The 27,717-nt window shown below is 40.0% G+C and overlaps 1 protein-coding gene and 1 long non-coding RNA gene across 3 annotated transcripts; one reads left to right on the forward strand and one right to left on the reverse strand.

Annotated features, from left to right (window-relative positions):
* Positions 1 to 892: 892 nt before the first annotated feature.
* On the reverse strand, positions 893 to 19,630 carry LOC146484639 (uncharacterized). The gene is made up of 5 exons (XM_085104732.1): positions 19,342 to 19,630; positions 16,508 to 16,557; positions 16,032 to 16,129; positions 15,054 to 15,163; positions 893 to 7,019 (listed from the first exon to the last, which is right to left on the reverse strand). Exons 1-5 carry the CDS (start codon positions 19,621 to 19,623, stop codon positions 6,585 to 6,587), a joined length of 975 nt encoding a protein of 324 aa, XP_084960858.1. The 5' UTR covers positions 19,624 to 19,630; the 3' UTR covers positions 893 to 6,584.
* LOC146484640 (uncharacterized) lies at positions 7,038 to 27,195 on the forward strand. 2 transcript variants are annotated; one of them, XR_014863608.1, is made up of 4 exons: positions 7,038 to 7,754; positions 7,871 to 7,921; positions 16,488 to 16,590; positions 24,945 to 27,195. It is a non-coding gene; the product is annotated as an uncharacterized LOC146484640 (long non-coding RNA). The 2 variants fall into 2 exon arrangements; XR_014863609.1 differs by having other exon boundaries at positions 7,075 to 7,921; positions 24,945 to 25,701; positions 25,753 to 27,194.
* The last annotated feature ends 522 nt before the right edge of the window (positions 27,196 to 27,717 follow it).

Here is a 27,717-nt window from a genome sequence, read left to right on the forward strand (position 1 = left end):
CGCGTGTACTCAAAGTTACCTTTGACTCGCATCAAAGGTCTATCAAAGGTGTGCACGCGTGTGGTCAAATTTACCTTTGACTCGAGTCAAAGGTTTTGCAAAGGTGTACCCACGTGTACTCAAATTTACCTTTGACTTGCATCAAAGGTTCATCAAAGGTGTACACGCGTGTGGTCAAATTTACCTGTGACTCGAGTCAAAGGTTTAGCAAAGGTGTACCCGCGTGTACTCAAAGTTACCTTTGACTCGCATCAAAGGTCTATCAAAGGTGTGCACGCGTGTGGTCAAATTTACCTTTGACTCGAGTCAAAGGTTTTGCAAAGGTGTACCCACGTGTACTCAAATTTACCTTTGACTTGCATCAAAGGTTCATCAAAGGTGTACACGCGTGTGGTCAAATTTACCTTTGACTCGAGTCAAAGGCTTACCAAAGATGTACCCGCGTGTACTCAAATTTACCTTTGACCTGCATCAAAGGTTCATCAAAGGTGTCCCGCGTCGTTCCGCGTGTTGTCAAATTTTACCTTTGACTCGCATCAAAGGTTTATCAAAGGTGTAATCATTTTTACCTTTGACTCGCATCAAAGTTGTATCAAAGGTGTAATCAAATTTACCTTTGACTCGCATCAAAGGTTTATCAAAGGTGTAATCATTTTTACCTTTGACTCGCATCAAAGGTTTATCAAAGGTGTAGTCAAATTTACCTTTGACTCGCATCAAAGGTTTATCAAAGGTGTTGTCAAATTTACCTTTGACTCGCATCAAAGGTTTATCAAAGGTGTAGTCAAATTTACCTTTGACTCGCATCAAAGTTGTATCAAAGGTGTAGTCAAATTTACCTTTGACTCGCATTAAAAGTTTACTAAAGAAAATCACTTATACCAGTCAAAGAGATCATTCAAATTGTTCTTTAATTGCATCTGAATCTGCATATTAGAAATAAAATGATATTAAGACTGCTCCTCAAAATAATGTACATCAATATTGGCAACTGGGATATATGTCCCAATTTTTAATGATAATTGTAGAAATGGGCATTTTAAAATTGACCCATCACATGAAAATCGTAATCAAAGATAATTTACATAACTAATTAATGAAGTCATTAAATGGGTCAAACGTTAGCGAATGTTGCAATAAATATCATCTGAAGCAAAGAAACAATAAATGGGCTATATCAGATATACCAAGAACAAAGCGTCAATATCTAATTATAAGGCCTGTTTATATACCAGGAACGCGAACGCGGCGTTCGTATTGGATTGCTTTAAGCAATTTGTATGAAAATGTTTATAACGGAGGCGACCACGAGCGCAGCAGGAAACTGGTTCGTGCCAAAAGTCACGGGGATTCCCTTCAGAGCGAATTTTTGTGCGATGGTCACACGAACTATTTATTGTCAACCAATCAGTGCGGCTTCAGTTGTTTTTCTATAGCTCGCCCCCGACAGTGGAGCCACGAGGCTCGCAAAAACCTCACTGATTTTCATTGGCCTTTGAAAACGCAGCAATACGTGTGGCAAAAGAGCACCGGTTGCCTACATGTTGGGCAGAACTGAAATGTTCTTTGTTGACAAACACTACATTTATTACGACTAAATTCGTGGAAAAATATAGCACAGGGGGCGTTCGCGCTCTGTATAATCAGGCCTTAAGAATGGAATTATTTTATGTTCCGTATGGCACGAAAAGCCCAAGTCAGTCAGTCAGTCAGTAGGTCAATCAGTCAGTCAGTCAGTCAGTCAGTCAGTAAGTCAGTAAGTAATCCCGGACGACACACGTTTTCATGGGAGGCCGGTCTGTTCTACAAGGCTTAAATTGTGGCAGATTAGAGCCGGCACAACCCCCCCCCCCCCCCGGGGGACTCCCATATAAAAGTGACGAGGGTGCTCGCCGTATTTTTATGGGTTAAAAATGCTGTTTTGGTTCCTCTTATGCTGTTCAGCCTCCTCAAAAGGTCCACAGCGGGAGCTTTCGCGGTACCTTTTAGGGTATTGAGCCGAAAAATATGACAGGAACTATTTGACAGTATGCTGGAATTAGTACCCCTTAGGGGTGATACTAAAAATTTGGAGCCACGCCCACAAAACAGGATCTTGGTACCTCTCAGGGGTTCTTTTCAAAATTTCCGACGAGCATCCCTGTCACTTTTATATGGGAGTCCCCCCGGGGCCTCAACATGTAGTGTTCTACACTCTACAATCACTATTATCGTTACAATCACCACAACCGCCACCAGTGACTATTACGACTACTACTACAGAACGACTAAAAGCAAACTGCTTAGGGACCTGTACACAACAGTGGCACGATAGAGCTGAAATCAGAAGTCCAAAGGCAATCATATACAACTTTTTTGCCGTTGTTTTTCCTGCTCGTCAGTATGGTGTAGAAACAAGTTTTGAGAAACTAGACTTGGCAATGTCATTTTTCTGCTAATGTTCAAATGATTCAGACTCCAATAATGACCTCGAAACCAAATGTTTACCCATGACTCATGAACACAGTGCGCGACTGTGCCCAGCCATGAGCAAAAGCTAACAAAGCACTTGGAATATCATGTCACTGACGTGTAAAGTAGATGACAATAGACAAAGTATCCGTCATAGGGTACATGGCCAAACCTTGTTAAAATACGCAACATTTCGGATCTGTATACTGTCCTAAATAATAAAAAGGACAAACAACGCAAAGGATAGTGAACAAAAAACTTCCTGATACGCGTATACCACTGCGCAACATTTTCGTTCGCCATCCGTCGTTTGTCACTGATACAAGGCTTTCCAGGTTGCCAATAATCTGCAAAATGCCTCTTATGCATGATGACGTAGTACTTTGTGTTTCAAGTTTCTTATTTTTACCGTGAAGTTTACAAATACCTTTTTAAAATTATCCCCCTAAATGGTACTTTGTTAAAAGAAGATCTCTTATTCATTCAGTTCATGATCAGTAAATAAGATATCACTAGTTTCGGCTATAAACTGAACTTGCAAAGAAAGTATGTAATGTCAACTTTGATAACTAGTAAGGCCCGTTTAACTTCTCACTTAGTCACATGTGCCGATTTTAATATCTGTTTGGGCCGAACCAAATTAAATTCAACATTTGATTTGTACGAAGGATCTATAGAGTCGGAGTGAGTTGACTGAGTTTCGGTACGAGGTCTTTTCCCTCGCTAGCTATTTCAAACATGGCGGATAATAGGCCTTATCACGGTTTCCGACGCCATTTTGACGAGTAGGCAAACAGGCTTGAAATAACAGTGTTTCCATAGAAATCCGGTGTCACATAATTTTCATAAAACATCGCTTCTGAAAAATTCATGAATTGGAATCTTTTGGCACTCTGAAAAGGATTTTAAGAAAAGAAGTTGGAGGGTTGTAGCTGTGCCAGAAAGCGTCCAGTCGTGTTTTCAACTTTCCACACATTTGTTTGTATAGCGAAAAAGCCGTGAATTGCTACTAAAAAAAGTTCGCGGGAAAAAATACAGGGGAAATGTATGGAAAGTTCAAAAATTAAATTCAAAAATTGCTATAAATATTTGGGATTTGAAACGGAGGGCGAAGAAAGCGCTCTCGGTGGGTAGGTCCGGCAGGTCAAGTTGTAAGCTGTAAGTTTCATTGAACTAACCTGCGCCGGGGGAGGGCAGCGGGGTATTTTTACTCACGACCCACATACAGTGGAAACTTGATTTAACGAACGGTCAGTATAGAATGCAGACTGCAGACTGCAGATTGCAGACTGCAGACTGAGTATAAAATGCAGACTAGGTATAAATTGCAGACTAGGTATAAATTGCAGACTGCAGACGGCAGGCTGGGTATTAAAAATGCAGACTGATATCAATACCGCCTCTTCGCCAAATGCAGGCCTAGGATACATTTTGAATTTTTCAACTTAACTTACGCTAGCGTCATACAATCATCTTTCAAGATCATTTCCCATGAAATTGACATTATTGTATTCTTTTCGAAAAGCGTCAACCTTGAAATAAACAACCCCGAAGCATGACGCAGACACATGACCTTTACTTCGCACGTGGTTGACCTTTTCGCCGCTTTGCGTCAACATAACATCGGCGACATCGGTAAGTGGCAGTCAGGGTGGCAGTAAAATAATGTTTTTTGAATAAAAAATGTGTTCATGTATTGCTAAAATGCTGAAGGTATACAATTTGTCTTTGGCAAACTTCGTTAATATTCAAGAAACTAGTTAAAATCTGTCGATGTCAATTTGCTTCCCCCCTCGGAAATCAAGTATGTTTCCCTCATTATAATATAAATTATCACAAACTGAATCATTGTATAATGCAATTCGAAGGATTTGATTGGCTTAGCGGCCATTGTATATTTTTTTTATTAAAAGCAATCGAGGCATATTGCTAGAGTTTGCAGATTTCGCTTTGGAAAAACAATTAGAAGACAATTTCATGGTCTCTATTTCTCGGGCATGGTATAATAGCTCATATACCAATAGCCGCTAAGCCAATCAAATTGCTTAAATTGCATTATACAATGATTCATTCTTTAATAAGAGCCATTATACCATGACCGAGAAATGGCGACCATTAAGTTGTCTTCCGGTTGTTCTTGCACAGCGAAATCAGTAAGATCTAGCAATATTTCCTGATTGTTTTTAATAAAACAATTATTCCACTTGCGCTTAAGTATTAAAGGAAGGGCAGGAACTATATATATACTAGAAAATTGCAAAAAGTGTCCGAGAATAGTACTCATATTTCCTTGAATGTGAGAACATTAAACAGTATTCACCGTTTTCTTCTCCCTCGATCACTTCTTCCTATTACCCGGCACCGATCAGACATGTTCAATTCCAGCTACAGGCGTGTATTTTCTAAGCAACCGATCTGTTACATTTTCCGCAAAATCGAAAAACCTAATGCTCTTAAAATTGGCGCCAAAAACTGACGCACTCTTCAGTTAATTTATTTCAGTTGAGTCATTCCGCGAGCATCGTATTTCGCATAATTATGCCATGTCGCAGGTCATGCCACATGCCATTCCGCAAACTCATGCCGTCTTTTACCCTCATCGGTCAAAATGGCTTCGAAAACCGTGATAAGACCTATCATATGGCATTAACAATTCCATTAAAACTACGATGTTGTCATAGATAACTTTGCTCGTTTCCAATGGTAACGATATGAAGAACCGTGAGTCAGGCCTGTTGAAAAAAAAAAACCCGCCAAAACAGGCCACAGTCTGTCGATCTTCGAACATCAATCGTCGATGAAATAATGATCAGAAATGGAGGAGATATTATAGTGAATTTCATATTACTTTGGCCAGACAGATTGCGGAGTTCCGGTTGTCAAATTTGTTCCCGTTGAGAACTTCGCGAACTTCGCAGGTAGTTCGCAAGTTTCGATTTAGCGGAGCGATCACGGGCTGTTTCACCAAAACAAATTATTTTCTGAGCTCTGGGTCGTTTTCTCAAAAGATTTTCCAGAAAAAAAATGTATTTATTCCGTAACTGATCTGTACAGCGAACCAGTGCAATGACTAGATATATATGACTGAAACATCCGATAAGTCGAAACTTGCGAACTTTGTTGTCGCCGATTTCGAACCGAAGAAATTCATTGTTATATCTCCTCCATTTCTGAGTATTTCATCAACGATTGATGTTCGAAGATCGACAGAAAGTGGCCGATTTTGGCGTTTTTTTTCCAACAGGTGACGCACGGCTCTTGATATCATTACCATTAGAAACGAGTAGAGTTGTCCATGACAAAATCGTGTCCATCGTAATTTTAACGGCAAAATGATCGTGATCCAACCTAACCGATAATCGTAGAAACAGTGCAATTTCTCTTTGAGTTGTTTCTTTTCGTACACTAGTTTCTCAAATTTGAAAGGTATCGTCCCGGAAAAATCCGATCGAGCCACCTTCATAGTAATCAAATGTGTATTAAATCCCGAACATGTGAAATGCGACTTTTAAACCAGATCTGCATGAAGTCGCACTTAAATTTACAGCAACCAGGGGGCGCAGCTGGGGGGGTCCTGGGGTGCCCGTGACCCCCTCCCCCCCCCCTTGTGAAATAATTTTAGTAAAATACAGTGTGGGTTTCGACATGACAATCTGGTAAGTACTCTGGGTGTGACTCAGTGTGACCCCCTTTTGAAAAATCCTGGCGACGCCCTGGTAAACAAATAAAACTCCAACCTTCACATGGATTTAATTCCTAAGTTAGATTCGGCGTTTACCACCGCTTGCATCGTTGCGCGACCATTCAACTCAAAACTCCCCAGTTCAATTTCCGTCAATCAAGCATTCAGCTGGCTTGGAATTTCGCTCCTGACACTAACAACAACTCCATTTATCGTATATTGTTTTTGTAAATGTACATGCGGTTGTTGTTATCGAAGCCAGCTTGATTAATGCTTGATTGAAGGAATTTTTTGGAAAAGTTGACTTGGGAGTTTTGAGTTGAATGGTCGCCTAACGACGCAAACGGTGGTAAGCCGGGCCTAAAACAATTAATAGTGAATAGAGAAGATGACCAAAAGGAAAGAGACAGCAGCATTTGCCATTTGGCACTATTTTCCCGCTGTTTTCAAATTATAGTGAGTAAAAACGATAACAAGGAACGACGTTTTGACCACCAACTATCCCCAGTTCATCTAGTGCCGAATGGCAAATGCTGGGGCGTTTGGTGGCGCCAGACGAGCTGAGGCCACTGCTGCCTCTTTCCTCTTGGCCATCATCTCTGTAGCCCTCTGGGACCTCCTTCGTTGAATTTTGCGATCTAACTGCTTCATTAAATCGTCTAGTTCCTGAGATCTCCATGTTAATTTTTTTGGTTTTTAATACTTTCTTTTTTTTTCGTTCACCTTCCACATCCTCATTATCTCCATCTTCAGGCTCCTGTTCTGATTCGCTTGTTGATTCGTCTGAGGACACATATGATGTCAACATTATTTCAGAATATTTCAACTTGTCTTCTTCGCTGAACGTGGTACTACCTTTTAGAGCCTTTGCCCTTTGTGCAGTTTTCTGTAAGATAAAGGGGAATATAACATTAATATCTGAGTAATTTTACCCTGAATAGCACATGCTACCAAACGGTGGGCCCTATTCAAATATTACAGACCAAGCAGAGATTTGTTCTTTGGGTTAATTAAAAATCATGCGCACATTTTCACGTGTATTAGACTAATTTGAGAGGGACATCATGAAGTTTTCCCGTCCAGATATTTTGAATTTTCGAACGCACGTTATCTGAATCTGGGATTACTGCTAGGTGTAATTTTGATTTGAACGCAGCCTCGCTCTTTTTTAGAACAAAAGTGTTATAATGTAACAGGCGATTTATAAAAATTATAAAAAATTATTCTACGTTCCACGTTTCCCGTTCTTGTTAGTCCAATCCAAATTTTCTCTTTGTCATGCTCTTTGTTTCCGTTTCCGGTTTAGCAACATACAGGCATCACAACACCATTGGTAGCGACAGTCGATGTTCGAAACAATGCTTTTGCTTGCTGGCTTGCAATTGTTGCGTAAGTTCCAAAAGAGAAGGATATATTCTCTGATGAGTTAGCACACAGACAATACAGTTAAAAAAATTGCAAGAACTGCAATATTCCCGCGAAAATCACCCCGAGTTGATGACTGATGACGAATTTCTGTCTGCGCTGCACCGTCGGCCGTCCGACCAAAACCGCGCGTCGTTTTGCCGAGGATGTGTCTGTTGTGACTGGTGTGAGAGCACACAAATTCCTTTTCAACTCGGTAACGGCTTGTGCTTGTATGTAATGGGGGAAGGAGTCGTTTTAATCCTTGATTTGACGTCGGCGGAACAAGTTTTGTATTTATTGTTGCTGGACTGTTTTGATTTATCCCACGAGGTGACGCAATCACAGAATTCGAAAGCAGGATCATAGGATTACGAAGGATGGGTGAGTTATCACTTCACTGTTTTAATAGTTCTAAGTATGATTTTATCTGTAGTGGCTTCAAATATTTGGCATTGATTTGGGAGTGCCCATTTCATTCTTGCACCCTGACTCTTGACACTGATTAATTGAAGACGCGATTTCCCGCCTGCCATCATTTGTTGATTTGTATCCAAGTGATTTCTATTTGCCATTTGTATAGTTTTGGGCTAAACTGTAGAATACTCGGCCGCTTATTTAGAAAGGATTCTTTTGTTTCTATATGTAGCCGATTTTAACAAAAGGTACCTAAGGAAATAATCACATATTTTGAAACTTTCCACATTCACGGGCTTCGCTAGTTTGCAACCACGTGCAAAGGCAAACAAAGACAAAGGCTTGGCGGCCTTGTTGGAGTCAATTTGCATAAGTTGGTGGAGCAAACAAAAGAAGCTAAGTAGAAACCTTTTGTTTCTTATGCAAAGTGACCCCCAACATGGCGGCTGTGACGTAACGTGCAAACCAAAAATGGTTTATTCCAGAAAAAATCCACACCCCCCAGGGCGGATGGGGTCGTTTTTTAACCCCCCCCCCCTCTCACTAGGATTTCCTGAAGCACAAGACCCCCCTCCTGTCTGGATTTCCAAAACAAAAGACCCCCCCCCCTCCCGCCTGGATTTCCAGAAAAAAAATATTAGGTTTAAATTTAATTTATTTTTAATAGAAAATATGCACAATCACGTCTAGAAGATGTTCTTTTTTAATTTCTAAAGCTTCGGCTAATATTAAAAACTCTATCGCGTGGAACTAAAAAAAGAAAGGAGCAACAATGCAAAAAAGCGAACGAGTTCATCCTTTGTGTATGGACAATACCCATGGAATCTTAAAACTGCACGCAGAAAATGCATTGGCTGCTTGTTTAACTGGGCTACGGACGATGGGACTTCAGAGAGGTTACCACTGTAAATGTTGAAGGAACCCGTCCAAGAACTTCCTCCTTTTGTTGCTTTCGCAATAACTTACGTTTCCAAAAGTTTTTTCGAGGTACAGATGGCTACAAGTTCGTCTCGAGTATTTTCGACGAAGAGGGAATGTTTTTTGGACCAAAATTCTTTGGAATTATCTTCGTCAGCTAATAGCTCTGCATCCTTGCTTGCACAAGTAAAAAATTCTTCTGCCTGACGCAGTGGAATCTATGCTAAAAGTGCAATGGTGGACCAAACGACCGCGATTTCAACGGGGCTAACGTGAAATTACACAACGGTGGTGCGCTGGGTCTGGTACGAGTAGAAATGTGTCAGGCGTTTCAAACTCTTCGTTGCAACAATGTTGCGACAGCTCGTTCTTTAGTACCTTGTTGTTCGCATTTTCTGCTATAAAAGGACCTGCAAAGGAACTTAGATTATCATTTATTTTAGGTGAGAAATATGTGAACGAAACATTTCCACTATTTTCAGGGTCTGAGAGCGCTGAAGTGTCACCGAACTAAACGTTCGAATTGCATGAACTATCGGTTGAAATGACCCCTGCAGAAAACTTTCTTAAGTTCAACCCCCCCTCCCGCCTGGATTTCCAGAGTCTTTGACTCCCCCCCCCCCCCCCCTCCTGCGAGAATTTACAGAATCCCATCTGTCGGGGAGGTGTGGATTTTTTCTGGAACAACCCAATGCTATGGAATTGAAAGCCTTAGAGCACTCCTCAACATGACAACACATCATCAATGAAAACTGTGGAAAAAACCGCATTTTGTACCCCTAAAAGATATGTCGAGCACCCCCTTCACTTTTCATAAAAGTCGCATCTAGACAACAAGAGCAAAAGTTCAGTTCATCCCGCATTACTGCGTGTTAATTAACTACATCTGACCCCCGTCACGTTTATACCAGAGTACCCCCTGGGAGCAGACTAGAGATTGAAATCAAGAAATGGCGTTTCCAAACCAAAGATGTTCGGCCGAAGCATCTTGTTCAAAGTTTCCATGGTAAATGTTTTGCAAATTCAGACTGGAAACATTTTGTAGATATTTATTAAACATGTAATGTTCGGGGATAGCAATGGTGCTTGGGCCGATGAATGATTGATGCTTTCTCCGACTATGCAACATGATAAGAAACAGTGGGGATGTCTGTGCATGTTTGAATTCGGGATAGCCGACACGAGTTGCGATCGATCGCTTGCCACATATGACCATAAGAATTATTTTCACAGGTTTGAGATGAATTTCATTTCAGATTATACATGTATGTGGATAAATGCAATTGAGGCTAAGTTAACACCAAGACAAATTGCTACAGTGGTTTCCCTATGACATTAGGGGTGGGCCGGGTTAGATCGTATTGCTTAAGCTTGCTTACATTGTTTGTGTACTGGCAACTGTTTTTGCTAGCGGTACATTGCTTGCTAGCCTGCGTGGCAGGCACTAGAATGGGGAAGGGAGAGGGGAAAATTGGGCGCGCACCCAATTTCCCCTCTCCCTTTCCCTTTCTAGAGCCTGCCATGCAGGCTAATTGCTTGTGTACTGCATACTTGTTAACTCCTTGCTCGTCCCTGTTTGGTTAGTATATGTAATTAAGTATCACCACTGAGCCTATCAGTGTGAGGGTGCCGGGTGGGTGGTTGACGCACCCAGGGTTGGTTGCACCCCCCAATTTCCTGACACCTTCCCCCATGCAAGCTCGTCTTTGGCACCAGTTTGCTTCCAGTTAATTGAGATTGTCAGGATCCATTGCTTCTGCTCCACAAATAACTGTCAGCCACTAGTACTGCAGTGCCTCACATGCAACAGATTTGCGGCCAAAATGAATTCAATATATCGATTTATTTCCTTCGGAATAAAATGCACTTTTCACTGGAATGGTTCTACTAGTACTGAAGGGGGGGGGGGGGGGGTTTGCGGTGATGCGGTTTTGCAGAAATTTTTATTTTGACCTGCGGTACTGCGGTTTTATTAAAGACTAAGCGGTATGCGGTTTTTATAAATTTTAGGCCAGGCAAATCGGTAAAAAAAAAGTGTCTGCGGACCTCTGCGATGTTTCGTTTTCACTCGGATCCTCTCGTTCCCAGTTGTTTTGTTTACGTTTTACAAGGTACAACAAGTACAGCTCATCATGATCAGATTGCACAATCAGGGACCATTATTGTGCAAGCAAGCCTTGCGGTTTATTGTTTCAGCCTTTTCCAGTTAATACTTGATATGATTAACCATTTTATCCAATGATATGTCGGTTCGGTCGAGGACCGTCAAGAGTCGAGAATATGGGATGGGCCATTTTATTTTTGAGGGACAATTACCAAAAAAAATTCCTGCACGGCAAAAGTAGAGAAAAAAAATCATGCACAGTTGGCCAAAGGAAGAAAAAATTGAGCAAGCCTTACTACTCTTAGGATCCTGTTAGACCAACTAAAAAACTAAACTGTAATTTTTGTCATAATTTAATTTCAACAGACAAAAATACTGTGTAATTATTCGTATAATAATTTTCCTCTGTGTTTCATATCATAAACATCATAAATACATCATTTCAATCTATCTCTTTTATTAAAACATAAATTTGAACCTTTTCACTGAATCTGGTATAATATAAAATTCATGTCATAAAATATCACTTTCCATCTCTTGTATCAAAATACAATTTTCAACTATCTTCAACTATCTTCAACATATCTGATATCTCAGGCCCGTAGGGAAGGGGGATGCGATGGGTGCGCCTGCACTCCCCCTCAGGCTGCGGAGGTCCACTTTTTTGTTGACCATAGATTAAAAAAAAAAACTGAATTGATAAAAAATATAGATAGTATACTTCCCTTCTGATTCACTGTTAGTGTAGTTGTAAAAATGAAATAACTAAGCAAAGAAAATATATGCCATCCATATTTGCATCTACCCGTAAATGCACTGGCGCACAAAACATGTTTTCAATTGACGTCAAACATCCAAGTTTATCAAACAGACATTGATATGTTTGCCAAGAAGTACCTAAAGTAAGGAGGCTTGAGCTTGGCACACTACTGAAAGATCATGATGATCGTCACTGCAGCAAACCCAGGGAAAAATACGGATTTTCAACTTTATTTCTATTTTTGTTCTTTTTAAATAGTGACATTATTCTCTAAAACTGTAAAATACATACTTAAAGTAGTCTCTACACCAAACAAAATCCATCTTGAAGTTCAAAAGTTTGAGTAATATCCACGTTTTTAAGTTCGCTTTTGGCTGCCTGTTTTCATATCATACTGCCTTCAAAACGCACGAAATGCAATCTCAGACAACCGGCCTAATTTTCAAAATTTCCCGGGGGAGCATGCCCCCAACTCCCCTAGAGGCTCGCGCTTCCGGCTCTTGTTTGGTCCGTCTCCTAGTTGGACCGCACCCTCCCGCAGAAAACCTGCCTACCGTCCTGTATCTATTAATTAAATTATAAAATGTTCACAGTCTTGAATGTATACAGCTATAAATGACAAAATTGAAACAAACGAAAACAACCAAATAGTGTCTGATAGTGCCCACTATAAGCTATGTTTCTGCCCCTGCTTCTGCTTCTGCCACGTACCAGCCAAAAAGCGGTTTAAGGTGGCTCAACACAGTTTGCGCGTGCTTTACAGATTGTGTAAGTGATGCTATTTTAATAGCATCACTTACACAATAAAAGCGTGTGCTTAAGGGTTGTGATACGCAAATACGGCGGTTGATAAAGTGATCCCTCAATTTCACATGAAATGGATAATAAAGTTAAGTTTTGATCCTAAATAACTAAGTTTCTCGTTTCTGGACTCTTTTTCTTTTCTTTCCGAGCAAAAAAAAAAAATTCACCAAGACCTTTCGCATGCTTTTCATCTTTGCCATGAAACCCAAATTAAACCACGCATGTGCATTTGACCAAGAAATTGCGATTGGTTGTTTTTGTGGGAAATGAACTGTTTTCTAAGGAACCGCTCATTACAATTCCCTGAAATTTAGCGTGAAAATAGTGCCCTAAAAGCGTAACTCGCCTACAAAGAGAAACCTTAATCTAACAGAGGGTATCTTCACAAAACATTGAAATGCAAAATCAATATTTGCAGGAGATCTCTCTGTCAAAATTACATGAAAATAGTGCAACTGTGTCAGTGTTTTGTGAGTTTTTCTGGATACAAAAAATGGAAAAAATCCAATGAGTGCATGCATTTTCTAAAAATAAAGGAAACCTACTATTTATGGACGTTTAATAGTTCGCTGCGTTGCCATCGAAACGGTACTTAGCTCAACAAGACGTACGAAAATACATCCTTTCTTAGTTGGTCTTACACCATACCAATTTTGGGCATCCAGAATTACATAGTTTCCAAATAATGTCTTCTAACACCTGTACACTAAAAAACTGTATTCGGCCACATTAAGACTGGGGGGGGGGGGGGGGTGCAAATCTACACCACATGACTTTATGCTGTCAAGCTGCATTTATGTCAAGGCTTTGTTACTGTAAGAGGATGGGAAGTAAATGGCTAGGTGTTTTCTTTAAAACACGTCATTAGAAAAATAACTCACATTTGTGTTTTTAGATAAGATATTCAATTCTGATTTCTTGGCATTGGATAAAAACATCAAGGCATTTATAAAAGGTTTAAAATTCAGCTGAATAGAATTTCTCATTTATTTTTGTAACCCAACGTGTAACACTGAATAGACTAAATGCAGCTTATATCAGCCTGGAGAGAAAGTCAATTTCTGTTCCATACCTGTATAAGGCATACCTCATAAAATGCTCATTTTTGGTAAAACGAAGATTGAAAACCGATCGAAAAAAAATTCACGCACAACCCTAAGATGCTAAAAAAAATTCTTTCACAGCACAAAGGTGAGAAAAAAAATCTTAACAAGACAAAATTGCTCAACCTCACCCCCCCCCCCTCAAAAATAAAAATTAATAGTCCATCTCTAACATGTCGAGAGTCGAGACTGATATGTCGAGACCTTGTCGAGAGTCGAGAGTAACTTGTCAAGAGTAAAAATTCATTGATTTTATGGATTTTTGTGTGTTAGTCCAAGAAAGGAGCCATTGGTCGTTAAATCAGAGCAACGGATATTAATACATTTGATGGAATTTTTCAATAATCAATCTTTCACGTGATTGCGTGTATGCGGCTCTTTTTTTTTTTGCTGAATGAACAGTCTTCGAAACAGTACAGTATATATTATGTTACCAGTGTGATGATCTTACGTTGATTAACATCGACGAACACGCTCATCAGAATACATAAGGTCACATTTCTAACGGATCGGAATGCCGAACCTAAAGTCTTGATGATGGCATGTTCCACATTTGTAACTACGGTTTCGGTATTTTGGTAAATTTCAAAGCGGTATTGCGGTTTTTTTACGTTTTGCTGCGCGGTTTTGCGGTTTTCAGGTCCCCTTTACGCCCCCCTCAGTACTGTACTTCACACGTGATCATTTTAAAGCTCAGTATCTTGAACCCAATCCCAGCTCGATCATTAAAACAAATCAACTTCAGAGGATTTGAGAAAATAAAACTTGTGTTGATAACCTGCGTTAAATTGGCTCCGCTGTTCGATCCGCGTCCTGTTGTTTTCTTCAGATCCAATAGAAGATGAAAATGCCAGAACAGAGACATAATTATAATTGTAAACATAATAAATCTTAATCTTGTCTTCGGTCCACCAAGCAACATTGATTTCCCAGATGTTTTCCATTGGATTCTGCAATGTCCACGTACATGCACTATTCGGCTGATCAGTGAGAAGATTGCCATGATTGCTGAGCATCGTTTATGGTTTCGTTTAAGAGAATGTATGGGAATCCCCCCCCCCCCCTCACCCCCCTGCCTACAGCTCTTCTAGTTCACAAGAGATGCACATGCTGGGTCAAAATAAAACAAGATAAATTCTAAACAGAAAAAATTAAATTGTAAACTTGCATGGACACAATTCTGTACCCTATCACAGAGATTAGGCAGTGACTTTAATATCTGGAGATATTACTTTTGACTAATTATAAACGTTTATAAATATAGGTGGAATGAGAGAAATTGAGAAAACTTATATATATGCTGTATGCATATAAAAATCACTTAATTATTCAACTCTTGGCAGGTTTTAATTAGCTATTATAATGTATAAATTATGCAAGGAAATACACATAAAATTATATATTACCCACCTCATTTCGTCTTTGCAACCTTCGTTGCCGCAAGAGTGTTTGCTTTTGAATCCCACTTTGTTTTCTCTTATGTTCCCTTACTTTAGTTCTGAAATATGTTTTCGTCGCTTCTGAAATAAGAATATTATAAAGATGATTGAATTCAGTTTTTTGATAAGCATTTAAATTAGCCTTATATAACCCGGGCATTTAGGGCTGCCATTCAGTACAGTGATCAATGTTTTGGCTGTTATTATTTCCTGCTCAAATGAAAATTATCACCCAGTTCAGTTTTGGACAGTAATTTGCAGTAAAACTCCAGATTTCCAAATTTGCAAAAATAAAGGCATTGAAAACTTTTCTAAAAGTGGATTGATGCTAACATATATATATGAGTACTACATACTCAGTGTATTACTGTACATGTACTGTGGTTTAAAGGTGATATATATTAATATTTACATGATATAATGTTCTCAGGCTTATAGGCGTCATATTGTTAAGCAAGCCAATGATATGTAGCTATATAGAGGGGCCGACAGGGGTGTAGCCAGCCATTTTGAGCCATTAAGCCTGGGAATTGTAGCTGTGTAAGTGCGTTTTCGGCGATTTGCAGGGGACGTTGTCCTGAATTTTAACTTCCATTTTTTTTGTTTGAAATCAATAAAATCACCGGAAAGATATATAATGGCTGGATGAAAACTGAGATTTTGCGTAAAAATCTACTGCAAAGCTTTTTTTGGATCACTGTATTTGCTTTCTCTGTACCAGAACCATGGAAATGTTTATCCATATTTTATGTTGAGTGGGTGTTTTCTTTCCAATCCAAAAGTACAGGGTCTTGTCTCACATGTACTGATCCAATTGGACATTTCTGTTAACCCCGGGCTTAATGGCTCAAAGGTTAACTACGGCCCCTGGCTGTTTTGTTGAACAACCAGGAAACATATATGATCATGAGTGCATATATACACTGTATGACATAAAGTCACTACTTACTTGTCAGTATGTACCCCGTTGTATGTTTATCTATGGCCCTAAACCGTTTAAATATTTCTCTGGTGACCGCTGTGTTTTCCATTGACGAATAGGACATTCTGTAGGAAAAATTTTTTTGTTTAAACAGCAAGAAAGTACAATTAATTTTTTTAAAATTCATTCATAGCACCATTAAGGTGATTCCTCAGAAATAAAAGTTGACAAAAGAGACGTGATGAATTGAAGAATAAGGATAGGTCACCGTACTTGTTTAGGAGAAATTACCTTTTATTTCTCTGCAAAGCGTAACCTTGTAGGGAAAACTGTCATGCTTTCAATGCATATTCATAACACAAGTAATTATGCACAGTAAGGATGCACAATACTGAGGAATCACCTTAATGTAATTGATGGCTTTACAGATAATACATGATGTTTATGTTATCAATTAACACATTTGTTTCTCATGCCAAACAGGAACGTGACATTATACCTACCCAAAGTTCCATGGCGTTTCAAGGCCAGTAACAATGTGGTGGAGTGCTCTCTGTTAAAAATTGAACAAAAAAAATCCAACAAGGTAAGTCATGATGTCAGTGATTTTAATACATATCACTAGATCAGTAGAGTAATTAGTAATGGTAATTAAACTGAGTGGAGTGCGATTTGGTCTGAAGTCATATGCATGATTTCAAAATCGAACGAGTGCGCAGCGCAAATTTGATTTGAAATCACAAGTATGATTTCAGACCAAAATTGCTCATCAATTACCACTTTATTATACCTATTTTGAAATCACAGAGTTTTACTGTCAATTTTAATATTCTATTTTTGTTACTTCATTTCCAATTTGATGGGCTAAAGAAAGTATGCGATTTAGAGCAAAAAATTGGTGCAATTTGGGAATAAATCGCACTGTTGAGAGCCAATCAGATTGCAAGGATCACCAGTGATTTCAAAATGGGTGAAATAAACACTTTTATTCACTAAATTTATGGTGAGTTGTGGTAGATATATTTACAGAGATTTGAATTTGCAAGGTAAACGTATTTACTTGACTTGTTTTCTATGTGGCATTTATTCAAAGGCAGCATTTTTTTGAGGGCAGTATTAAGTTCAAACTCATGAGAAATAAGGTTTAAATACATAGCAATTATTCCCCGAATCGAAGGTGAAATAAATATTAGTAAACGTTTACCGAGACGAAGTCGAGGTAAATATTCAACAATATATATTGAGTCTGAGGCGAGTTTAATTGTTTTAGAATAATTTTCATCCGTGGATACAAGAATTTGCAAAAAATTGATCTAAACATATGAAAAACAAAACACTTTTACCCTGCATAAATCTGGCTTAGCTTAGCAACCATGCCAAAAAAACTAGATTCACTAGACTCTGTGATGAACATAATGCAAAAAATATATTAAATGCTACTTTTCTTTGACACTTAAGGTACATGAATAATCATATATCTCAAAAGTGAAAATCAAGTACACTGTCGACACAGTAATAATTATTTGTGGCAATTGACAGCCGTGTTCAGTGTTATGTGTGCACAGCGCCTATCTTTCGACGTGCTAAACAAACAAGAAGGATCGAAAGCCACCGATCACAGTCCACAAGCATGACCTTTTGAACTTGTGGCTCATTTCCATAAAGGTGACATGAAACAAGCACCGGTCTCCATCCATTGTGATTGGTTCATTTCGGACAGCAAGTCGAAAGATGGACGTCGAAAGATGGGTAGGGGGTGCACAATAGACTGAACCTTGGTGTGAGTGTATGAGATGTTCACTCGGCTTTGCTGTTTTAGCTCGGATGTCAATGCCACAGTTTATCCTGAAGTTGACTAGCCAGTCAGAGAGCGCATAAAACATAATCACTTGAAATTAGTACTGATGTTAACTGGTGAATATGTAACACCCATCTGGTTTTATTTCCTAAATTATGCAATTGTATAATTTCCTTCAGCAATGCAATTAATTTACATGCAAATGGATCAGATCTAGACTCAGCAATTGTGGCAATTTATTTACTCTACCTTTGGATTTCCATATATATACATATATATACAGCTATTTCAATTAATGTTGTCGGATTAAAATCAAGCTAAAAGACAAGACCGCAATGTTTTGTGGGATTATTTTTTATGAATAAGCAGGTCATTGTACTGCTAATTACAACCTATTGTTTTCTCCAGGCATAACTGATTTTGATGAATTTATTCATAAAAATCCCACGTAAACTTCGGTCTTGTCTTTTAGCTTTTTGCTTTGAACCGACAACGTCGATTGAAATAGCTGTATATTTAACAATTATTCCACGAGCGCGCGTTGGATATGAGATGATAGATAGCCAACGAGGCGCGTAGCGCCGAGTTGGCTATAATCATCTCATATCCAACAAGCGCAAGTGGAATAATTGTTTTATTAAAAACAATCAAGAAATATTGCTAGATCTTACTGATTTCGCTGTGTAAGAATAACCAGCAGACAATTTAATGGTCGCTATCTCTCGGCCATGGTATAATTGCTCATATACCATGGCCGCTAAGCCAATCAAATCCCTCGAATTGCATTATACAATGATTCAGTTTTTAATAAATATATATATATATATGTAAAGTGCCTTTAATGAACCGGCCAGCTAGTCGATCGTAACAGTTTGACCATAACTATATGTATGTTATGAACTTTCAAGATTCTGCTATTCATTTGCTTTGAATATTTTCGTAAACACATTGTCTGGTTTTACGTTTTGACCTTAATTGTTCCTCGACTGAGCATATTAATTTAGCATTTATATGTACCCGTACTTCTCATCTACGTACGGTGTTGTGTTAAAACGTATACACTGCATTATGGGATAGATTCAAAATGGCGGGAATATTCATTCTTATCACAACACGATCGCTTCACTTGAAATCGTGAAATTATGAAAATTGTTTAACGCGTTTCCTGAACACCTTTCTTATTGATAATCCTTTATCATCACAGAATTTCCAGCTAACAGAAACAAGAATGTCAACGTTATTATTACTCATATAAATATTTTTTCTCAGTAATCTAAAACGCTCCGACAGTACTGCTAAATCACAAAGCTGTAGCTTTTACGATATGACTGAGCTTGTGAATCGTTTGAGCAACTTTGTCAGTTGGATTTTAACTGTTGTTCACTGAGAGATAATGACCATTTCTTTCTTGTAAGGAAATATAATATAATATATCATAATAGGTATCGTGATAGAAGGTGACATTTTATCTACTGAGCCGCGTCACAGTGGCGTAAGTTTAGTTTACTGCTCTTTCCATGTCGTAAATTATTATCTTACCTCAGTTTTTTTCGGCACTAGTTTTGCCCTCTTTTCAGTTCCTCCCTGGTCCAATTGGTCGAGGATTTTCTGATTTTGAGTTTTAATGTCGTTTAGCATATCGGCTATCTCGGCATTGGTCGTAAGCGGAGCTGGAACTGCCTCTGGTGATGGCCGCGCCGATTCTGTTCGGCTTGTCCTTGTGACATTCGTGGCAGCTGCGGGGGCAGCTGCCGTTCGTAAAGGATGACAAAGGGTCCTTGCCCCTTGTATATCTGGTCTTCGAGATCGATGCTCTGACATGATATGGCGATTAAACGGGATGGTTTAAACCTCTCATTGTTAAAAAAGCCGAGCAATCTCGGTGTTGAAAAAACTCAGCTAGCTCTGTTGAAAAACACTCAACGAGCTTCCCGAAGCCATCTATTTCCCGCGCTTTTAGCAGTCTGTTCCATATAAGGAATATGCCCATACTTGGGAAGGAGGGTCGTTTTGGAGGACTAAGGCGAGCTTTTTGATTTTCAAATTGGTTATTCGACAGTTGGCTCGGGAACTTGTGCTCGCTTGTGCTAGTACTAATTAAAAATGGAAGGTAACGGTAGTTTTTGTCCTCATTGTGGCGAGTTTGTCGCACCGAGAACTTATCGGAGACACAAACGTGATTACTACAACGAAGAAACGGGATCGTGGGATGTAGGCGAACGTTATTCATCCGATGAAGAATCCTCGGCAATGGAATATGACAAGTACGACGAATTATCTCCAGAATACGCAGATGAGGCAGAAGACGTCGACGACGAAGAATACATGGAGGTCTACCTTGAAAGAGTAAGAGGAGGTATGGAATTCTGGGAGGATGCAATCGAGGACGTATTGATTGATTTCGACGAAGATAACTTAGAGGCTGGACGATCGCCATCGCTCTCTGTTGACGCTGAAGTAGAAGTGAGAACAGAAACGTATGCAAAACAGCTCTCTTTGGTAAAGTGGATTTGTTTATTTCTGATGTTTTGGACTGCGCTATTCCAAATATCGGATAACGCTCTAGAAACTATGCTTCAGTTTTTTAACATTCTTTTTACCGTTTGTCAGCGTTACGCTCCTTGGTTTGGAGGTGTTGTTCTTTTGATGCCGACCTCGGTTTATCTTCTTCGAAAGACATTAGGAATAGGCTGTGACAGATTCACTAAGTACGTTGTGTGCCCGAACTGCCATTCCTTGTATCCCTTCTCCGACTGTTTCTACACACTTGGAAGTCGGAGAATCCCGAAACGTTGCTGTCATCGCCCGTTCCCCAACCACAAACAGATGCGATTCCGGGCAACCTGCGGTGAAATGAATGGCGGATATCTTTTGAAGGAGGTTCAGCTTAAAGATGGCACCACTAAACTGTACCCGCACAAAGTCTACAGTTACATGAGTGTCTTAGACACTTTAAAGGCATTTATGACTCGGGAGGATTTTTGGTTGAAATGCAACTTGTGGAAGATGGGCCGAGATACTGCCTCTGAACTACTCACAGATGTGTTTGATGGAAGGGTGTGGCGGGAATTTTTGTTTGTAGGCGGAGAACCATTTCTTGCTGGGAACAGATCTCTCGGGTTAATGCTCAATGTGGACTGGTTTCAGCCGTTCAAGCTTTCCAGATATAGTGTTGGAGTGATTTATCTCGTAGTCATGAACCTGCCTAGAAATGAACGGTTTAAATTTGAGAATGTCATACTGGTTGGTGTTATCCCAGGACCCCACGAGCCATCTATCTCTATTAACACTTACCTAGCGCCCTTGGTGGACGAACTGCTCGTGTTGTGGGAAGGTTGGCACGTTGGAGACGAAATTGTGCGCGGTGTTCTTCTGTGTGTTGCCTCGGATCTACCGGCTGCTAGAAAGGTATTTATACGTTTAATCAGAAGCTTATTACTAAGTGGGAAAATTCACACATTCAGAGTTAGCTTTTGTTCTGGGGATAGGGCAAAATAGTGGGGATGGGAAAAAATTCGGCGAATTCGGGTCTCCGTTTTTCCAGCTGCCAGCCCCCCACCCCCTAATACTGATTGCCGGTCCCTTATGAAAAAAAAACATTTTTTACCTCTGAACGTATACGGTAACAGTTAATTTCCGGTTACAATTTGTTTTGAATTCACAACTGTCATTACAACTGGTTCTGGGAGTGAGAATGAAGCGCAAGCACAAACAGACACGAGTGAATAACGTAGACACTTTGTGCATAATAATTATTCTTTCAAATAAACAGGTGAGTGGATTTCTGAGCTTTGCAGCGAGAAGGGGATGCAGCAAATGCAAGAAAGTGTTCGAAGGGACCTTTGGTGAGAAGAGGGATTACTCCGGTTTTGATCCGTGTGAGAAACGAACAAACGAAGAACACCGAAGAGAAGCCCAGGAAACACAAAATCAAACAACTATGAAAGACAAACACGATGCAGAAAGTAAATACGGAACACGTTATACTGAGCTCTTGCGTCTGCCTTATTTTGACTGTGTTCGATTTACGATTGTCGATCCGATGCACAATATGTTCTTGGGGAGTGCAAAACATGTCATGCAGAATGTTTGGCTCAATGAGAAACATAGAATCATCACGGATGCGCAATTAAAGCTTATCCAGCAGAAGGTCGATGACGTCCAATTTCCATCTGGGCTTGGTCGGCTGCCAAACAAGATCGCGATCAGCTTTGGTGGGTTCACTGCGGACCAGTGGAAAACGTGGACACTGCTCATGTCAATTTACACTCTCAAAGGGGAGCTGCCTGACGATGATCTAGAAGTGTGGAGAGCGTTTGTGATTGCGTGTCAGTTACTCTGTAGTCCTTGTATTACGGTCGCGGAAGCCATCAGAGGAGGATCCCTTTTGCAAACATTTTGTGTAGAATTCCAGAGGCTCTATGGTACCGAGCTCGTTACTCCAAACATGCACATGCATACTCACCTCGCTGAATGTATTTTGGATTTTGGTCCTGTTTATGCGTTTTGGTTGTTTTCTTTTGAAAGGTATAACGGTATCATGGGAGGCTTCCACACCAACAATCGTTCTATTGAACTTCAGTTGATGCGGAAGTTTCTCCGCGATCAATCTGTGCACGGAATAACCCTCCCAAGTTCTTTCCGCGCTGAGTTTGAGCCCCTGATCAGACCTGTGGGACAGACAGGGACACTGGGTGAAACTGAGCTTGAACCTGTCCATTCCTTTCGTGCTCTTGCCGCGCTTTGCCATGGTCCTGCTCAACCTACACACCTCTGGAATGAAGTTTCTGCGTACCGCTGTCTCCCACCATCAATGTTCGACTGCTTACAAGACCATGAAGTCGTCTACCTTCGAGACATGTACAAGCAGCTATGTCCAGGGGTACAGGAGGAAAGTGTTGTGGGGAATTTTGAACGGTTCTCTGGTATAGAAGTAGGCGGTGAGCGATATGCTTCCTCTACGTCCAGATCTGTACGTTCTTCGTATGTTTTAGCTTCGTGGGTTTCTACAAGTGGGCGTGTTGACACAACTGGGGTGGAGCCAAGAGCGGGTGCCGTGCAGTTCTACATGCGTCAGAATGTTTGTGTTGCCGGAGAATACAAGCCCTTTTTGTTAGCTTACGTGTTATGGTATCAAAATCATCCAGAAAGGTCTTATTTTGGCAAACCCGTACAAGTCTGCTGCAAAGATCTCTTTGAGCAACTGGGACCAGCTTCGTTCATTCCAGTACAGCGTATTGTTTCTAAATTTGTACCTGCGTTTGACAAGGTTAAAGGGGAAAATGTTATGGTGGTCTGCCCTCTGCCAAGAAAGGTGGCATTCGCGTAGTCAAATTTAGCTGATGTAGGGACTGAGTACGCGTACAGTTGACGTAGAGTTCGAGTTAAGTTGATGTAGAGTTCGTGTAAAATTGACGTAGAATACGCGCATGGCTTAAAATAACGGCCGATCAACGGGCAATGTACGGTAGAAATTGCGACTTGACCGGACAAAATCTTCCATTGCGGGTCATGTTGACCGGTCACGTACTAACTGAATAAACAATAACAACCAAATGTTAAATGCAATTGTTACAATATGATACGTCTCTGCAGTCATATTCTTTTTCATTCGGACGCCAACCGGCGATTAATGCAATTAGGTCGCGATTGTTTAGATTTCGCGAAAAGTTGGTGTAGAGTTCGTGTTAAGTTAGTGTAGAGTTCGTGAAAAGTTAGCGCAGAGTTCGCGAGAAGTTAGTGTAGATTTCGTGTAAAGTTAGAGTAAAGTTCGTGAAAAGTTGGTAGAGAGTCCGCGTAAACTGAATTAAAGTAAGCATAGAGTTCGCGGCGAAAAGTTGGCGTAGAGTTCGCGAAAAGTTGGTCTAAAGTTCGCGTAGAATTCGGGTAAAGTTAGTGTAGAGTTTACGAAAAATTGTTGCAGAGTTCACGTTAAGTGAACGTATAGTTCGCGCAAAGTTGGTTTAGAGGTCTCATAAAACTAGCGTAGAGTTATCGTAAAGTTGGTGTACAATTAAGAATTGGTTCATGCTTAGCGTGCGTATATCGAGTTATGGATGCACGCGGGAAGTTTGGAGAGCACGAGAGAAGCGTAAGAGTTGCTCGAGGCGTAGCCGAGAGCAACTCTAGCTTCTTGAGTGCTCTCCAAACTTCCTAAGTGCATCTACAACTCGATATACGCACAGCTAAAAGCATGAACCAATTCTTTTATAACATAGTGAAAATAAAGTAAGCGATTCCTGGAAAACAGGTTTTGTTCCTGATTAATTACAAACTTCTCTGAAAAAAAGGTGAAAGTGGTTTCTCATATCGGTTTAATCTTAACGTTTCATTAACTTCGACAAGCTCTTATAAATATACGTTTTTTATGGTGTTGTCTCTCTGTAAAAAGTTTTTTTATAACATAGCGCGCGCATGCTTCCTTCACATGACTTGCACACGTCATCGGATGGATGCACGGCCGTGCGTATGTTGAGAAATGTACCATGATGGCGCCAATAGGAATTAGGTTAGGATGCACGCGCGCTATGTTATAATTCATGTTAAGGGGGAGTAAAGTTGGGTAGCGTTGCCGTAACGCCTGAATAAGACGACAGTAAAAACTGTTTTAACAGTAAAAATTTATTTTGAGCCCTGTACGAGTAAAGTTGACGTAGAGTACGCGTAAACTAAGTTTACGTAGAGTACGCGTTAAGTTGGTGATTAGTTGAATTTTTATTAATACACTTGTTAATGTTTACTATACAATTTTACTCTTTGCATTTGGCCCTTTGGACGGTTAGAGTCATTGCTTTTCGATGTTATCTCCTGTTAAGCTTTCCAGTTGTAACAAAAATGTAATGATATTTATGTCAATGTTTCCCTTTAATGATAATAAGCCGAGTTCATTTCTACATGTTGCATTTGGGAATTGCTCGTTGGCTCCCAATAAAGTTTACAGAAATAAACACGTGTTCGTTCAACTATCTTTTTCCCAATAAACTCCGCAGATCTCTGAGCCATACACGAGGATCGGTAGAAATAAACAATTCAACCTTGCGTTTATATAATTTTGGATCCGGCAAAGAATTCTCGTCTGTTAACCATACTGATGAGTTATTTGTGCTTAATAGTGATTCAGTGTAACTTGTGTTCCTTTCCAGATGCTGAGGAGGACTTAAAGAGAACACGCGCCACGGACACATGAGAAACACCGATCACATAAAACGTTACTTGGCGTTTTGTCTATATTTTTTAATTTACACCTCTTCATATGATTCCGGTTACGTACCAGGATGGCTTTGTTAGCGGGATGAATTTTGCGATCAGTTTCGAATCTGTTCATATGGCTGAAATGGGAATTTTTATCCCGGTTACCGAGATGAAAAGTAGTGACGCGGTCATTCAAGCGAACAAGCCCGGGCGAATTTTCATTTTTATCAGTTCTACAAACCTCTAAACTATAATATGAGAAAATTTCCAGCCCGCAGAAACCGAGATCTCGGTAACCGGGCCCGCCTTCTCATATGAACACATCAAAGCTTTTGCAAAGGAAATAGGAGTGAGGCGAGATCTCGGTAAGCGGGCCAGCCCGGTCAACCGGGATCGTATGAAGAGGTCCTTAGCCTGCGTGCAGATTTTCGTATTTCCTTCCTACCTTGGAGGACACTTTTTCGGAGTTAGTAGGGAAATACGAGAGTCTGCGCGCACCACCAGTTCTTGCTACCGCGCATGGTGTTGTCTCTTACTCCGAAGTCGATTCAGTTATTTATAAGTGGGGTTAAATTGTTGCTTTAAATAGGTTGGGGCGCCTACCTACTTTTGTGTTTCATTGTGGAGTCTCGATCGGGGGAGCTTATCCAAATTGCCGATGCACATAAAGCTTACTGTTTAGAAATTCCCTTGCCAGCTAAGATTAATGTAGTCCCCTTCGCAGCCGCTCGGACCGGAGCGGCTGCGAAGGAGACTAAGATTAAAGTCGCAGAGATGAAGAATTTTCCTCTTATGCAGTCTGCATCAAACAATAAATCGGTGAAATCAGCTTGCTTATCCTTAGTCAGTTGAATGTGATGACGGAGAAGTTGACTTCCCGAGTGCGTAGGTTTGTAACACACTGAAACTGCAGTGTGGTAACAGCAATTGCTATTTTGCGTGTTGCTGCTAATACCATTTGTTTTGTTTATCGTTTTCTATTTCTTGCGAACATGAAGATTAGTCTCAAAATGCGAGGAGGAATAATTCTAATCTGTGGGTAAATATACTTACAGTTTAATACAGTTTAGAGTGCTCAACAGGGTGCGCACGGTATAAATGGGATTGCTTACGTAACACAAAATGTGACTTAACAAACGTGATCGGGTGACAATAACTTATAATGTCTCCCGAATAGCATTTATTTAAAGAAATAAAAAACGCGCCGAGTGCATTGTTGAGTTATATAAGCACGCGGGAACTTTTAAGGCACTTCTCGAGTGTTCTTAAAAATTCCCAAGTGCTTATATAACTAACAATGCACGAGGAACAAGTTTTTTGTTTCTTTTATTAAATATAAACAATCGGAACTCCTCAGACAAGTGCGAATTTTAATGAATCAACATCAAGTTTCTCCTTACGCGAGATAACGCGTAATTTAATAGCGCGCGCTCTTGCCGATCACGACACGATCACGATAGGGCACGCGACAGCGCAATCAAGTAAAAAGTAAAACTGTTTTAGTTTTTCGTCACGTCGTAAGCAAGTTCAAGAAGTTAATTCCAAGTCAAGTTTAAGTTTTAAGGTGTTGAGAGAAAAGTTGAAGTTAATTAAAAGTCTGGAAACATCAGTACAACAGACTGTTCTTTGCGAATCGCTGGAATGACAGCGCATTCTGTCTCTGAATTTCTCAGATTTTTCACAGGCAAAAAATCTGACGTGTGCTCCGTGCATATGTACAAATTATAATGCACGCACCATACGTATGCTTCGTGCATTGTGGAGTTAGACAGAACTCAGCTTGACCCTGGCTATTTTATAAAAATAAACAGAATAGGGGGTATTGGGTAATGATGCCGTTTATAGCACAAAGAAAGCGTGTATTAACAGAGATGATTAATTAAGCAAAGGAAACGTCTAGGTCTTAAAGGTATGAGATATATGAAACATAACATTGTAGACACAAAACAATAGTTGCATCAAGCCGGCTAATGAACATTATAGTAAAAGAGTTCTTACCAGCGGTGTCAACTGTAGTGGCAACTATTTGCTGGCAAAGTATTTTCTATTTTCTTTGCTTTTTGCTGGGAAACATGCCAAGGCAAGTGCGGATACATCATAAATAATATAGAATAAAGTTCCTTTCCCAAACAATTATTTGATAACTGCCTTGTGTTTGATTTCTTATTATTAGCGAACATTTAAATATATGTAAGGAACGTCATTGGCGTCTTCGACCGCAGCTTTGACAAGAATCAAAGGTATATGAGTCTTTACATGCAAAACCGGCGTACATTAAACCTCATCTTTGACTCGCTTCAAAGGTGTTTCAAAGTTGTTATACTTTGAACCTCGCCTTTCAAAGGTATATGTAAAGCCGTCATATATTTGACTTCATCTTTGATACGTGTCAAAGGTGGAGTCAAAGTTATTGGAGCGCCTTTGACATCGCCTTTGATTTGTATCAAATGTATAGCAAAGCCGTCGTACATTTGATCTCACCTTTGACGCGCGTCAAAGGTGTTTCAAAGTTGTTATACATTTAACCTCGCCTTTGAAATCTTTCAAAGGTAATGTAAAGCCGTTAAATATTTGATCCACCTTTGACGCGCGTCAAAGGTGGAGTCAAATTTGTACCACATTTGACGTCGCCTTTGATTCGAATCAAAGATATTTGTAAAGATATGACATATTTGATCCACCTTTGATGCGCGTCATAGGCGGAGTCAAAGTTGTACTACATTT

The sequence above is a fragment of the Pavona decussata genome, unplaced genomic scaffold, assembly GCF_977016875.1.
Source record: "Pavona decussata unplaced genomic scaffold, jaPavDecu1.1 SCAFFOLD_32, whole genome shotgun sequence".
Taxonomy (NCBI): domain Eukaryota; kingdom Metazoa; phylum Cnidaria; class Anthozoa; order Scleractinia; family Agariciidae; genus Pavona; species Pavona decussata.